General features: G+C 49.9%; 1 protein-coding gene and 1 long non-coding RNA gene across 3 annotated transcripts in view; one reads left to right on the top strand and one right to left on the bottom strand.

The window, feature by feature from the left end:
* Positions 1 to 238: 238 nt before the first annotated feature.
* Positions 239 to 4,070, bottom strand: LOC112581162. Its single transcript, XR_003105616.2, has 3 exons — positions 3,902 to 4,070; positions 2,416 to 2,551; positions 239 to 418 (listed from the first exon to the last, which is right to left on the bottom strand). It is a non-coding gene; the product is annotated as an uncharacterized LOC112581162 (long non-coding RNA).
* Positions 4,071 to 4,176: 106 nt separating this feature from the next.
* The window catches only part of BSN (bassoon presynaptic cytomatrix protein), a 78,486-nt gene continuing 67,118 nt past the window's right edge, over positions 4,177 to 15,544 (top strand). For both annotated transcript variants that reach the window (XM_044934384.2, XM_025272885.3), the window contains exon 1: positions 4,177 to 4,490. In XM_044934384.2, the coding sequence (XP_044790319.2) occupies positions 4,291 to 4,490 (200 nt within the window). In that variant the 5' untranslated portion in view covers positions 4,177 to 4,290. The remainder of the gene's footprint in view (positions 4,491 to 15,544) is intronic.

Below are 15,544 nucleotides of genomic sequence, written 5' to 3'. Positions count from 1 at the left end.
AGATTCACACAGTGCAACAGGAAAGGAATTAGGCAGACAAGGCCTCCAGCAAGTTCTATACCTTTCAGTTTTGCTCCCTTTTCCTACTCTACCAAAGGCATGGCTCATCTAAAGAACCTAGTACACAAGCAAAAGTGTCCTGGCCAGCCCGGATGGGCTGCTGAGCAGGACACAGATCGATCAGGTTTCTCATTTGTAGCCTCATATCGGCCTGCCGCTTGCTTGGGGAGCTGCCTTATTGCTTGTGTTGGTGGGTGGTGCTGATAAACCTCAGCCAGGAGGGAAACCTTCTGTTTCTTCACGCTTCCTTCCTTCCTTCCTCTTCAGTTCTGTTTTTCCATCCCGGTGGAGGAATGCAGACAGGGATCCAGTTTCCTGAGTGGCTTCTCCCTGGGAGGTGAGACAGGCCTCAGCAGCACTACAACAAAACAGAAGAGCAGAGAGGTCAGTCAGCCCGGGAGCTGGCTCTCCCAGTCTTTCAGGAACAGTCCACAGCCCGTGGCACCATGCCATCCAGAACTGTCCTCAGCCATCCATCCTCATTCCCTCCCACCTCCATGCTCTCTGCCTCCCCTTCTTGCTGGCAAAGTTTGTCATTCCTCGTCACCACTGTGGGCATCTTCATCTTTGACTCCTGAGCTTCCCTGTGGAGGTCACCATGCTGAAAGTAGCAGCCTGGGGTAAACTGGGCTCTGTGGGGAAGCAGGAAAGCCTCAGAGTTTGCACGCTGCCCCTCCTGTGCCTGGGCTCGCCTGCATGGTGCCTCACCCATGGCCCAGATGGCATCCAGGTGCAGGTCCCAAGGCCTTGCATCTCTTCATGCTTTCAAGATTTGCCTCCCAATGACTAATCATTTCCACAAACTGGCTCTGAACAGGCCTTTTTCTACCTGGATAGATGTTTTTTTTCCCCCAGTTACATTTTCCTTCTGGTCTTTTATGAGTGTTTGAGAGAACAGGCTGGAGAAGTCAGTGGACGTGTGTCCATCCATCAGTTCTATTTTGGCATGTAGACTGATTCTCCTCCCATCTGGTCTTTCTCCAAAACGACTGCTGTGGGTCATATGTCACATCGAAGTGGGAAGAAAATACCTTTGGCAAGTGAAGTTTAGGGGGCTTGGAAACTTCTGTAGGGGCTCCAGGTCCATCCTGTCTCTGGCTGGGCAGCAGCTGGACCCAGGAGGAAATGGTACCAGACATCCCAACTGCTGGTTTGTATAAACTTAGAGATTTGTGCATTCACTTGTCATGAAGTCAAGCCTAGTGAATTCTTCTAGTTAGTATAGGTAGCTCATCTATGACCCCTCCAGCAGGAGACACTTTGGGCACAACCTCAGCACCGTCCCTGTTATTCATGAAGTGAATAACCCATGCGCAGTGATGCAGGAGCTAAATTCAAAGGTCCCTCTGGGGTCCTTTTAGCCTGGTGGTTGGTGAAGCCCTTGGAAGTGCCAGTGAGAGAAATGCCTGGAGCTACCTAGAGAACTCAGCCCAACCAGCAACCCCGAAGCCCTGCTGAAGGCCAGCCCAGGGAATAGGACAAGCCAGACAATGTCCTGCTCTTGAAGAACCCCTACTAAGTCAGAAGGAAGGAAACAACTCCTGGAACAGTGAATAAAAACCAGAGACTGAGTCAGAGCCCCAAACCACCAGAGGCCAGTGCCATCCTTTGGTCAGCAGGAGTCCCTGGGCCAAATGTGAGGGGATGGATGTGGACACGGCAGGCGTGTTCCTGCGGATGTTTTTCGGAGGAAGTGAGATTGACAGTTGGAAGGGAGGGCAGGGGAACCACTAACTCACACTTCCAGGTCTCCACTGCACTGTGTTCTTTGTTACCAAGGTAGCAGAGACCCTGGAGGTCTGCTAACAGCCAACAATCGACTCTGACGAGGGCAACTCCCCAGGTCCACTGCCCAGGTAGGGCTAATTACCCCCACTGGAACCAGGGGCACATTGATTTAAATCTATGGGAAGCCATAGCTCTTATGGCTTTTACAAAAACAAACATCCTTTTCTCCCCTACTTTAAAGCAGTCCAGCCCATACTGACTGGTGTCTGTGAAGCCGGAAGGGCCTGGGTCAGGCCAAGGTCAGGTCACTGGCCTGCTCATAGTGCCTGTGTTCATGTTCTTCCCCAGGAGAAAAGGTGTGGCACAAAATCTCCAAATCCCAGACCATCCACCAGAGAGACAACTAATAATAAATTTGGTCATGTGTACACCAGGCCCTTGTTCTTGTGTTTTATTTGTATCAGCCACTCCACTCTCACAATCCCTCACATTAGAGGGGGCTAGTATTATAACTTTGCAGGTTAGGACATGGAGGCTTGGTGAGTTTAACTCAGTTGCCAAGGTCCCATCTGGGAAGTGGCAGGGCTGAGGTATGGATCCTTGAGGAGCCTAGATACACATACTCACCAGACACAAAGATGATTGAAACATAGGAGGAAACACAGTGAAGACCATCATAACATGGGCAGAGAGGCTCTCATTATTCCAGGCAGTCAGAGTCAGGTAGTCAAGTCAGCAGTCCAGGCTGCATGGAAACTCCATCCTAGAGGTCATAGGGAGCGGATCAGTGTGCATGGGAAGGCCCAGCTAAGGTCTGTCCCTCTGGTTATCGGTTCATAGGGATCCCTGGATTATTCCAGGTCAGGTTAGAACTGCTGACATCCCATTTGATATATTCTCCATCATTAGGTTTCCCTGGTGGTTCAGACAGTAAAGAATCTGCCTGCAAAGCAGGAGACCTGGGTTCAGTCCTTGGGTTGGGAAGATCCCTTGGAGGAGGGGATGAAGTGGGGCATGGCAACCCACTCCAGTATTCTTGCCTGGAGAATCCCATGGGAAGAGGAGCCTGGCACGCTACAGTCCATGGGTCACAAAGAGTTGGACATGACTGAGCAACTAACACTTTCACTTTTCACTTCCATCATTAGGAGAATTAGATGAGTTTGTAAAATAGGTCCAAGTTTACTTAAGTTCCTCTACACAGCTGTGATTTATGAAGCCAGGAATAGTTTGGAATATCTTTTAAGAAATAATCTCCCTCAGGAAAACCCAGGTTTGTGTGAGAAGCGAGGAGTCAGAGTAGTATGCAAACACCGAAGTCTGTAAAAGTGAGGTACGGGAAAAGTAATTGGTAAGCTCTCAGGTCCATGCAGAGGCAGGCTGCAGTCCTTCATCTGACAGTCCATGGGAACCACAGTTCAAAATTTCCAAGAAGTATCAACTCTCCCCACTCCCCATCCCCAAGGTCACTGTTCCAGGGCCTACTGAGACAGCATTCCATCTGGCTTCAGGCCAACCCTGACACACCGTCCACGTTTCCCAGGGACACTTTTTGAGGTTCCCATCTCCCGGGACTAAGCCTGGACCTGAATCCCAGATGGTTGCACCGTGCCACTTGTATAACGTCTTCACTCCCCAGCTAGGCTTTGAGAACCTCATGCTGCTGCTGCTGCTAAGTCGCTTCAGTCGTGTCCGACTCTGTGCGACCCCATAGACGGCGGCCCACCAGGCTCCCCTGTCCCTGGGATTCTCCAGGCAAGAAAACCGGAGTGGGTTGCCATTTTCTTCTCCAATGCATGAAAGTGAAAAGTGAAAGTGAAGTCGCTCAGTCGTGTCCGACTCCTCATAACCAGCCCCATATCTTAGCATCCTTTAAAATCTCCGTCCTTCCATGACATTGCGCCTCTGAACACTCTTCGTTCATTAGCGTTTCCAACTCTTAAACATACTTTAACGCCACACTCTGCGTCCCCTCTCTGACGCCAGTTCCCACAAAGTCTGCCAAAAGCTGGGACACTGAAGTTACCCAAATGAGAGCTCCCACGCCCAAGTTCCCCGAGTCAGAAAGCGCCACTGACTCCAGGACAGGGCACGGAGTGACGCCCCCACGGACCCGTCTCGTTGTCCGTGTCCCTCCAGTCCTGGTAAGGTGGGACGCTCCTACCAACCCTCGCGGCACACGCCTGGTAGTATCCGCCGGCCGCGTCGGCCTCGGAGGGCGCATGCGCCGGCGCCGGCGGCTGTATCCCGGCGATCCAGCCTCAGGCTCGTGGACTAAAGTCTTTAGAGGCCGGCGGGAGCGCGCGCACGCGTGGAGGTGGGGGGGGGGGGCGTGTGCAGAGAGGGGCACGCGAGCCGCGCATGCGCAGTGGCAGGCGGCGGCGCTAGCCGAGCTGGGAGATGGCGGCGGCGGCGGCGGCGGAGCGGAGCGTGTGAGAGTCGCCCGGGAGCCGCCGGCCCGGGCCCAGTGCGACCCCGACCCCGCCCGCCCGTCTGCCCGCCATGGGCAACGAGGCCAGCCTGGAGGGCGGCGCTGGCGACGGGCCGCTGCCGCCCGGAGGCTCCGGCCCCGGCCCGGGCCCCGATGCCGGGAAGCCGCCTTCAGCACTGGCAGGCGGAGGACAGCTCCCGGCGACAGGCGGGGCGCGGGCGACCGCCGGACCAGCGGGTCCAGGCCCCGGACCTGGGGGTGGCCCGGGCAGGTAAGCGCGCGGCACAGCTCCCTGGGGCGGGGGCAGGAGGGCACGGGAGTGTGTAGCCTGAGGCGGAGGCCAGTGCCGGGGCCCACGACCCTGCGGTCTAGTCTGGACAGCGAGGTTGGACGTCCGGCCACACTTTGAACCCAGATGGTTTGAGGAGGTGGCATGAGGGAGGGTGGTCGCGGGACGCGGCCCTCCCTTTACAGCCGCCCTGCCTTAGTATAAAGCACGATGCTGAGCACAGGGTCAGTCCGGGCCTGCAGACCGTGACTTCGTCATGAACCCCAGATTCTCTTCACCCCAATGCTGGGCTAAGGAGGGGCTTATGTAACCTCAGCCTGGTCCCTCCGCACTGGGGAGCAGTGGGATGGAAAACGTCCTCCCTGTCTGCTGGTATCTGCCTGTGTCCATTGTGTTGGGCCGAGGAAAGAGCACAATGGGAGTGGCTGTCAGGAAAGATAAGTGTCACTGTGAGGAGCATAAAGATGTGGAAATAGTTGAACCATGAACTTGGTCATGCGCTTTCCTCAGGCATTTAGTAGCTAAAATCTTTGGAGGAGGGGAACTGGACACCAAAAGGCACTTATTTAGGCTCAACAATACTAACAGGGTCATGTGCTTTCACCATGGTTTAGTGAAACACTTTGGGGTGAAGCACAAATGCTGTTGAATCATCTAGAACCAAATATGTTCTGTTGCCTCATGATCTAGAGTCCCACCTCAAATCAGTGACATGTTTTAAACAGAACATGTCAAAACAAACAGTATTTGATATCTGATCAAATACTATGAAACCAGCTGTTTAAAATGCATGTGATGGTCCTATAAACAATTAAGTGGCAGTGAATGCAGTGCAAGGAAATACCAACATATAATAAATCAGTCAACTGAAAACTCAGGAAAGCTAAGAGACGACAAGATAAAATGGAAGGTGTTATCTTCACAGCAGATAGACCCGGGGAGTAGCGAAGCTGGGGTGTGCTTGGGATCCATGTGAGTCTGCTGATAAATGTTGCCTTGGTTTTTCTGTGTGTCCCACAAACTGTAAGGGAGCATAATTTTTGCTTCTTCAGCTGCCCAACTGTGCCTCTCATGGGCTTATTTTCTCAGAAATCGTTTCTTAGACAATTAACGGTAATGAAAAGCGCTTGGTAGCCTGAAACCTGCCGCAGACAAGCCAGCTTGTGACCATCCCTTTTAGAGGGGGAATTTGCCCATTTTACGTTAGCCTTTTTGGTAATGCAGTTGTAGAGCATACAGTTCTTAGCACTGCAAATACTGTCCATTTTGCTGCGTGTTGAGCTGCTCTTTGAGTTTTAGCTCAAGGGAGGCTCACTCAGGCTTTAGAGCACTCCCTCCAAGGGAAAGCCTCTACAGCTGTGTGGAAAAATACCTTGTTATTGGGAGTTCTCTATATGGGAAACTCGACATTTCCCTTCTGGTAACCAAGCAGGCTGCTCTGCTTATCGTTTATCTTATGTTGCAGAGCCAAGCATATGAAAATTTGGAAAGACTTGGACATCTCAAAGAGATAGGAAGAAGCTAGTGTCTATTCATATTCCTTTTTAGTATTTCATTTCTACCCTGTCTACGTGTTCTACTACAGGGCACACCCATGAACCACTGTGGGGTAGGGAATCATGGGCTCCTGCTGGATTTAGCAGTCACGTAATTTTGCTCTTGGGTGTAGGCAGTGCATACACACGGGCCTGTTTAGATATGGTCCTATAGCTATCAAGCTCAGAGGGTGAGCTGGCTATTTGTCACCAAAGCTGGGGATTGGAGGTCCTTAGGAGATGGGGTTTACTCTTCCAGCTGATATTCGCTTGTCTGGGCACCTCAGCCAAGCCGCAGCTCCATGATATGTCTCTCCTTCAGCATCCGTATAGCTTCACTTCTTCTCACCCAGCGTCTCAGGTACCTAGTGCCAAATTTAGCATGTTCTGTTCTGAGATGCTGCTGAACAGATTGGCCCATTGATGGAGAAAAAGCCCTGTGGCATGTGCTTCTGGGCATTTGGGAAAGAGCATTGGCATAGTTTCAAGCCAGCTTGTGAATTTGGGGGAATTACATGGTGAATAGAGATAGGTGGAGGCCCAGGTAAGGGGAAGATCATTTTACTGACCCCAGAGGGGAATGGAACTGAGGCTGCTGGGGACTGGACTCCTGGCTCTTTCCTGTTGCTGTATTACCCCTTGTCACCTCAGGCTGAATTAGTCTTTTCCTCCTAATACTGAGCTGGCTTGGGCCCTGCGAGGGGCCAGCTTCGCCATTTGAGGCTGAAGAGCTCAGCTAGAACCCTGTGAGTAGCAGTCCGCCACACCCATAGTGCTGCCTCTTAACCTGTTTGGATGATACGGCACTTTGGGCATCAGAGAGTCTCTCAAGGCAGGGCTCTCTGCTCCTGGTCCCAGGGTCACATGCACAGTTACATAGGTTGTGCCTTCCCTGAGGAGTGCCAGATCAGGGAAGGCTGAACTCTGTCTCAGGCTCCAAGTTCTATGCCTTGGTGTGGGCTGCATCTTCCTGCAGGAAGGGGCACCTTTCAGTTATTCATTCAGTCAGTTGATTTTATGGCCGAATGGCTGATGTTCAGTGAAGGTCCTGAGTTGATGGGATTTTTACCTGTACACAAACCAGTTCAAGAGAAACTTTATCAGTACTCCAGAAAGCACCTTAAAAAAATTGCACAAAGAAGCCATGTAGACCAGTGGCGACGTGGTTAATCTACACCAGCTCTGTGGACTTGCAGAGCTTTGACATTTGCAAACTGATCTTTAGTCAATCAAGCAAGGTATATTTACCAGTATCAAGAGCAAGCACTGTGCTGGGCTTTGTGGAGGATCCGGAAGGATATACAATGCTCCCCTGGCCTCTAGCACCTCACAGTCTGGTTGGTCAGAGAGCTCTTGAAGAGCTCTTGGAGAATACGGAAGGATCCTAGGAGTGACACCGTAGGCAGCTCAGTGTCTGAGGAGCATTCTAGTAGGTAACGCTTATAGAAGGGTTGTCAAGTGAGAAGAGTAGAGAAGCAGAGCCAGGCTTCAAAAGAAGGAGAATCCCAGGTCTCCTTGGGAAAGTGAGGGAGGTGGCCCTGAGAGGTAAAGAGAGGAAGAAATGACATGAGGCACGTGGTCTACACAGGCAGAGACTGGGGCTGAGTGCAGGGGTGTGAAAAACTGCGGCAAGCCAGATAAGGTTCCTCCTGTTACCCCGTTGAAATCAGTGATCAGAGCTGAGCTGTCACTCACTTCCAGACCATATGTCAGGGAGACATCTTGAGCCCAGTGCAGCTGGGCACAGAGAGCCTGGGCATTTGTGGGCAGGTAGGCGAGGCTGCCCTGAGAACCATACCCAGAGTTCCTTTCTCAAGATAGGTTTGCCATAATTATATCTCGAAGATAAGTTAATGAATGAATAACTAGGTTTGTCAGGCAAAGTATCTCTGGTCTGAGATTAGCCAGACTTGTTATACTATATCAGCTAACAGTCAGGCTCTAGAAAAATCTGGGATTAATTTGTAAGGCCAGAAAGAAAGGATACAATTATTAGGTTTAGAAATAATGGGCCTTTATCATTTAGAGATTATGTTAGGCCACTGGATTCTCATGCAGGACATGTCATGGAGTTTGTGCTAAAGTGACCCCAATATCTGGATGGTGATGTTGTAAAAAACTCACCCTAAGAGAGAAGCCATTTTTGCATTTCTTGCCTGGGAGACAGGGGCAGTTTTGATAGTATAGCTATTTGTAGCCTTGGTAAGACTGATAAGATGCCATAGGTCCAAAAAAAAAAAAAAGCTATGGATTTGTTAGGGAGAGAAAGTCTATTTTATTTAAAGTTTTTTTTATTATGGAAAATTTCAAACACACATACATAAAAGTAGAGAAAATAAGTTAATAAACTGCCATGTTCCTATTGCCTAGCCATAGCCATCATCAACTCACAGCTGATCAAGTTTATCTATCTCCCTTACTCCACTTAAAGCATCTTCAATGGAAACATCTTCCAGATATTCAAACATTTCATCATCAATGTTTCAGTGTATATTTCTAAGAAATAAGGGCTTTGGGGACTTTCCTGGTGGTCCAGTGGTTAAGACTTCATTCTCCCAATGCAGGGGACACAGGTGTGATCCCTGGTCGGGGACCTTAGGGGCTTCCCAAGTGGTACTAGTGGTAAAGAACCCACCTGCCAATGCAGGAGACGTAAGAGATGCGGATTTGATTCCTGGGTTGGGAAGATCCCTTGGAGGAGGGCATGGCAACCCACTCCTGTATTCTTTCCTGGAGAATCCCCTGGACAGAGGAGCTTGGTGGGCTACAGTCCATGGGGTTACAAAGAGCTGGACACAACTGAAGTGACTTTAGCATGTGCTCACGGGAAACTAAGCTCTGGCATGCTGCATGGTAAGGTGAAAAAGAAAGGAAATAAGGGCTTTATATAAACATTACCGGAGAAGGCAATGGCAAGCCACTCCAGTACTCTTGCCTAGAACATCCCATGGATGGAGGAGCCTGGTGGGCTGCAGTCTATGGGGTCGCTATGAGTCGGACGCAACTGAGCGACTTCACTTTCACTTTTCACTTTCACGCATTGGAGAAGGAAATGGCAACCCACTCCAGTGTTCTTGCCTGGAGAATCCCAGGGACGGGGGAGCCTGGTGGGCTGCCATCTATGGGGTCGCACAGAGTCAAACAAGACTGAAGCAACTTAGCAGCAGCAGCATAAACATTACCACAGCACCATTATTACATCTAAAGAGGGTAACAATCTCTTCTTAACCTCAGTGAATATTCCATCAGGGTTCAGTTTTTTGGGATTATTTTATTAATTTATTTTTATAATGGTTTGTTTGAATTGTAATCTGAACGAGGTCTGCACATAGCATTTGTTTGCTATGTCTCTTCAGTTTCTTTAAGTCCGTAAGTTCCGCTTGGGATTTATGATTGGCTGTGTGGTTTTTCCTGTGGTTTCACACACACACACACACACATACATACACACACACACACTCATATTCTGGATTATGCTGATTATATCCCTGTGGTATCATTTAAGATGTTCCCCTGTCCCATATTTTTCCTCAAAACAGGGAATTACATCCAGAAGGCATTCAGAATCGCATCAGGGTTTTTTTGGCCAAGAAATCCTAGCTTTTTAAGAAAGAGTTTGTTGAGCACTTCTGATTGGAAGCGGCTAGGAGTTCATTGAAAGAAGATCCAGACTTTGGGTTAGTTTGAGAACAAAGATCGATTCCATGGGTCATTTTTCCATTCTTTTTCTAAAGTTCTCCTTCCACCGAGTAGGTTTGGTTCTGAGTTTAAGAAGTCAAAGCTTGCGGACCCCCTAGCTCATGCCTTTTCACCCCAGCGTCACAGGTGGAGCCTTCCCTGTATGTGTATTTTATGTACTATGTATGTATAAGTAGCTGCCAGGAGAAAAGATCTGGGGCTTCAGTAAGTCCTCCCTCTTCTCCTAGGTCCTGCCCATTTCAGTGGACCCCTTTCCCCGTGTCTGTGATGGAGGCGGGGAGGGACAGACTATGTATGGGTTACCTGGGGAGAATCTGTTCTGGAGCCTTTGGCCTGTGTGCTGTGAGTTGGGGCTGATTGTGGAGGTAGGCTGGCAGAGCTGTTGTAACAGTTAGAACTACCACTGCTGGGTGCCTGCTCCGTCACAGTCACTCCTCTAGGTGTTTACACACACTTATTCCTCACTCCGGGCTTCCCAGGTGGCTCAGTGGTAAAGAATCTGCCTGCCAATGCATCAGACGCTGGTTCAATCCCTGGGTCAGGAAGATCCCCTTGAGTAGGAAATGGCTACCCACCCTAGTATTCTTGCTGGCAGAATCCCCATGGACAGAGGAGCCTGGCGGACTACAGTCCGTGGGATCACAAAGAGTCGGACACGACTGAGCAACGGAGCATGCACACATTCCTCACTCCACCTACCTGGCCATGCAGCTCCCGCAGGCTCTGTCTGCCCTGGCCTTACTTGCCCTTCCTGTCTAGGGATTCACTTTTTAAAATGGTGAAATGGTGAGCGGAGACCTGCATGCCTGCAGCAAGGGCTGAGTGTCACACTAGGACTGAAGGCCCTCCTGGTCAGCTGGGCCTCAGTGGACACTCCAGCTGTGGGGACTCCCATCTCAGGTGATGCCTGAGTATGTCATGTGGGTATTGGTCCTGCCTCTGGAGGACTTGCTCAGGCTCCTTTCCAACAGGGCCATCTGCTGTCTCCATTCACCAGTGCAGTGATGGGAGCTGGTCGAAGCTGGGGGATGACTTGGGACCCTGGCCTGTGTTCAGGGAGATGGGATTCTGGTGACCCACCTGCTGTGGATTGGGCCTCTGGCGGGGGCCTGTCCTCTTCTGGCATTCTCTGAGCCCATGGTCTTATCCTTGAGCCTGTGGGACAGCTGGGCCTGTGGGACGGAGCCAAGGTGCATGTTCCGATTCCCCTGGGCACCCAGGCTGCTCTCTCCTTCCTGTACTTTGCTGTTAGGGGCATCTAGGGTTCTTAAGAGAACTTTGCTCTAGCAGACATCTCTTACCTGGTATCCTCACTTCTTTCTAACAAGAGGCTCACCTGGAAGCGTATTGTGAGTCTCCAAGGCATTGTAGGTCACCCCTGGGGCCAAATCCAGATTTCTTTGGAGGGACCCGGCTACTTCTGAAATGGTGAGACCACTGTCAGGACCAAAGGTGAGGATGAGATTTTCCCTAAGGAGTTGTAGAAGGGCTTGGTCTCAACCACTGAGGAGATCACGGAGCCTCCACAGATTGTCCAGGAGCTCACACAAGGGGTCACTGGGCCTGGTCCCATCTGGCACCACCACTTGTACCCAGAGGAGCCCACGCTCTCCACTGCCCCAGGCTCAGGGAGGGGGCTGTCCCTCCAAGGATGCTGGAAGAACCAGTAAGACATTGGGTGCTTTGAAAGAAAGGGGAGGTAAGGAAATTTGCCAGTAGGCGCATCCGTACACTGGATACATTTGTGTGCACTTTTCATAAATGGGAGTGGATATGAGGAGTCATATATGTGAGGGATTTCTACAGTTAAATTCTACTTAGAAGTAGGAGGACTTTAAAGTGAAGTTCATCCATGTATTCTGGAAACCTTTGCTCAACACCTATCAGACGCCTATCCCTGGGTGAAATGAGAGGAAGAAAGAAGCTCAGGAGGTGGGCTCTGCCCTCAAGGGGCTCACAGTGTGATGGGAGAGAAAGAGACACTTCAGTTCAGATCTTTACCCTTGCCTTCCCTAAATTAGAGTTCACTCCTGCCTTTGTCTCACAGAGGTAAGGGGAAAGAGCGCACCATGAAAAGGGGTTGTATCATTTCATCTTCTAAAATAGTAGAGCACATATTTGTATGATGTTTTACAGCTTACAAAACACATTCACAGCACTGACTTACTCTGTTGGGAGCTCCAAAGGTCTAACATGAGAGATTCAGAAGAACAGCCAGCTTCGCTGACTTTAGCAAACCCAAATGCCATACACTGAGCACAGCTGGAGAACCACGTCACTTCCCTGTCTCCTGCTCTCAGAAGATGGAAAATTTAGCAAGAGGATGGCGAGGGCTTTGAGGACAGGGAAAAGATCTGGAAGTAGGACATTTGAGCAAAGGAGAGGGTAGGGTGGGGTGGGGGATGAAGAACAGTGGACACTGGGCGGTGGGAAAGGGGGTTCAGAAACTCACGTTGTAATGAGTCCTGACATTGCCTGAAATGGACTGTACCTGTGGGCTTGGTCCTCGGTTTTTTTCCATCTGTAAACTGAGAAATTTAACTAATCTCCAAAGTCCCCTCCACCTCTGACAGCTTATTTCTGTGAGATGATTGAAAAGGAAAGGGGAAGCTTCCCGCTGTTCAGCTTCACAGAGTAGAGAAAACAAGTCCAACCGGCTGCCTTTAGGTTAATTAGGAGAGCTTTAAATGAAGAGGATTGCTCTCCCATTGTGGCCCGGAGATCTTCTGGAGTGGACAAAATGACTTCTCAATCAAGCCGGGAGCCAGGAGAGGGACTGGCTGCCGCCTTGCCACTTGGTCGCTCCTGGTAAGCAGGGGCTCTTGAAAAGCTGACGGCCTCCTACTGGCTCTGCCGGCGGGCCAGCAAGGCGCCCAGGCGGGCTGGCAGAGCCTGCTGCCGGCGCCCTCTCCCCAGCTGTGCTTGACGGCTCACCTCCTGAGTGTTGTCCCCTCCACATTCCTCAGGAGCTCTGGTGGCAGCCTGTGTGCTCAGGACTTCCAGGGGAGCGGGGTTGGCAAACCCTTCGTGGTGGGGGAGAGGAGGGTGGAAGGGGCTGGCCTGAAGGAGACCCTAGTTCTGCCCTCTCCAGTCAGGCAGCTGTTCGGCTTCCTCCACTTGTAAAGCGAGGAGCTGGATGTGGTCCTCTCTGCAGTTTCTCCTGCAGCTGCATGGGTTTTGTGGGCTCAGGCCAGGTCTCGTTCAAAGTCAAGGTCTGGCCTGTGAGGCCACTTCCTTCAGGAGCATGTTTGAGCTTCAGCACCTGATATGTTTGCTCTGTCCTCCTTTTATTTTGAGCATCTAATCAAACCCCTAAGGGATGCCAGGACGGCGGCTTCCATATTCCCCAAAGGTAGGAGCTCCGCCTTGGTGTGACTTCCCCAGTGGTCCAGGCCTTTGCTCCCACCCAGGCAGATGACCCCCATGTTGGGAAGTTCTTCTCTCCCTTTGTGGGTCTCCTTGCACCTCCCGTCTCTTGGTCCTGGCTCCGCCCTCTGGCCCCACTGACTTACCCGCTACAGATTTGACAGGATTGCATGATGCTCTTACCTCCTCAACCCCGGTCCTCTCTCGAGATGACTTCTCCAGCTCCCGTGGCTGGGAAGTGGCTCTGGGACCCTTGCTGACCTGGGCTGTCCACCCAGGGCTGTCAGATCCTGAGGCCAGGGAGGCTCGGAGAACAGGGCTCAGCAGGTCAGGTGGACTGTGAGTGACGCAGCCTGAGGATGAGGTGCCTTGCCTCATACAGCCTGAAAACACCACCCTACACCTTCCCGAGAGCTCCCGTGGCACTGCACCCCATGGTTGTCCAGCCTCATTCTGGGCATCTCATCGTGAAGGCTGGGTTCCCTCCTTCCTAGGCTTGTGCAACCTGAGTGTGAATCTTTGGGGGTTCTGCAGGGGTCCCTGGCATGACTTCTCTGGTTGCACTTAAAGATCCATTCCAACCTAGTGAGACCTCTTTTGGATCCTGATTCTTACCTCTGAATTGGGGTAATAACTAAGGCAGTCATCGTTTTGGTAATTATGTTATGAGAACTTCTCCCCTTCCTATGGCCCCTCGAGCCCACTTTCCAAACCCCTTTGTCTGCTCTTGAGTGGCCAGTGTTGGGTCTAGAGGCCACAGCCTTGCCGGCTTGGGTTTGGAGCAGTGCCAGCTGAGGACGGTGGCAGAGTCAGGGCTCGAATGGAGAGGCAGCCACTGCCGGCACCCTTGCCATGGCAGACCCGGTGCAGGCTTGTCCTTCGCTGGTGGCCAGGTCATGCTGGCCACTCTTCAGGGTGCCTTGGCCTTTGGCTCTGTAGATTAGATGTCCCTGGAACCGCAGATCTCTGAAGATGAGTTTCAGAAACACGTAAAAGGAGAAAAGATGACAGGGTGAACTCCCTCCTATGAACCCATCACATTGGCAATGATCAATGTTTCGCCAACTTGTTTCATATATATTCCTCCCACTTTTTTTTGGCTGGAGTATTTTCAATAAAAATCCTAATGTATCATTTGAGTCATAAATACTTTAGGATGTACCTCTAATAGTTAAAAGATATTTTTATTTTCATCCAGTGACATTATCACAGACAACAAAGTTAGTAAATTCTTAATATAATCTAATACCTAGTCCATGTTCAGTTTTCCTTGATTATCTCAAAAATGACTCTTTATTTTTAATTTTTTAAATTAAACTTTTTTTTAGCAAGAGAAAAGATAGATTTTTATTTATGTATGTCTGGGGGAGTTCAGAGAAAAATGTGATTTCCAAAAATGACATTTTAGAGTTTGTTCTTTCACATCAGAATGCAAACAAATCTTGCATATATATATATAGACTGATATATATATATATATATGCTTGTTTCAAAATAATAATATAGATATTTTTACTAGCAGTAATACTAATGAGCCTGGTAGGCTATAGTCCATGGGGTCGCAAAGAGTCTGACACGACTGAGTGACTTCACTTAATACTGAGTGTAGTTTAAGATTCCCTTGTGGTTTCTTTTGTCCTTAGCTTATATCTTTTCAGGAATTTGTAGTCAAAGTTTGTGTTCTAGAGTTATTATAAATGATTCTTCTGTTTCTAGTTATGCTACTAAGAGGATATGCAATTAAGTTTGTTTTTCCAGTTTGTGTTCAGCTTGTAGAGATTGCTTTTTGATCACTTATCTGTTGCTATTGTCATACTGCACAATAAATCAACCAAACTCAGTGGCTTCAAAAGCAGTTTTTTTTTTTTTTAATTCTCACTCATGCATTTGCCTGCTGGATAGAATTCACTGATCCAGGCTGGACTCCAGGCTGCAGGTGAGTCCAGGTCTGCTCCGTGTCTCCCATCCTCCTCAGATAGCAGGCTGCCCAGGGCGTGTTTCCCATGTTGATGATAGAGGCACAGGAGGGCACACCTAACCATACACACACATTCCAAGCCACTGCTTGGAATGACACATCCACTAAGATTTCTTGAGTCAAGGTAATTTCTAGTTAAGCCCAACATCAAGGTGTGGTACTGTAGTTTCAGTGGCGATATAACAAATTACCCCAAAAGTTAGTGCTGTAAAACATCATTGCTTTGCTCACAGATTCTGTAGGTCAGAAATTGAGGCAGAGAACAGAGGGATGGTTATTTCCGCTCTACAATGTCTGGATCTTCAGCTGGAAGACTTGAAGGCTGCGGACTGGAGTCATTTGACATGTCTTCATCATTAATGCGTCTCACAGCTTATGCTGGCTATTAGCTGGGGCCCTCAGTACTTCCCAGTGTGGACTAGATTGAGCTTCCTCACAACATGGTTCCTGGGTTCCAA

Source organism: Bubalus bubalis, chromosome 21 (genome assembly GCF_019923935.1).
Source record: "Bubalus bubalis isolate 160015118507 breed Murrah chromosome 21, NDDB_SH_1, whole genome shotgun sequence".
NCBI lineage: Eukaryota > Metazoa > Chordata > Mammalia > Artiodactyla > Bovidae > Bubalus > Bubalus bubalis.
Note: the sequence above shows the minus strand (reverse complement) of the source record. Positions and strands in the feature narration are given on the sequence as shown.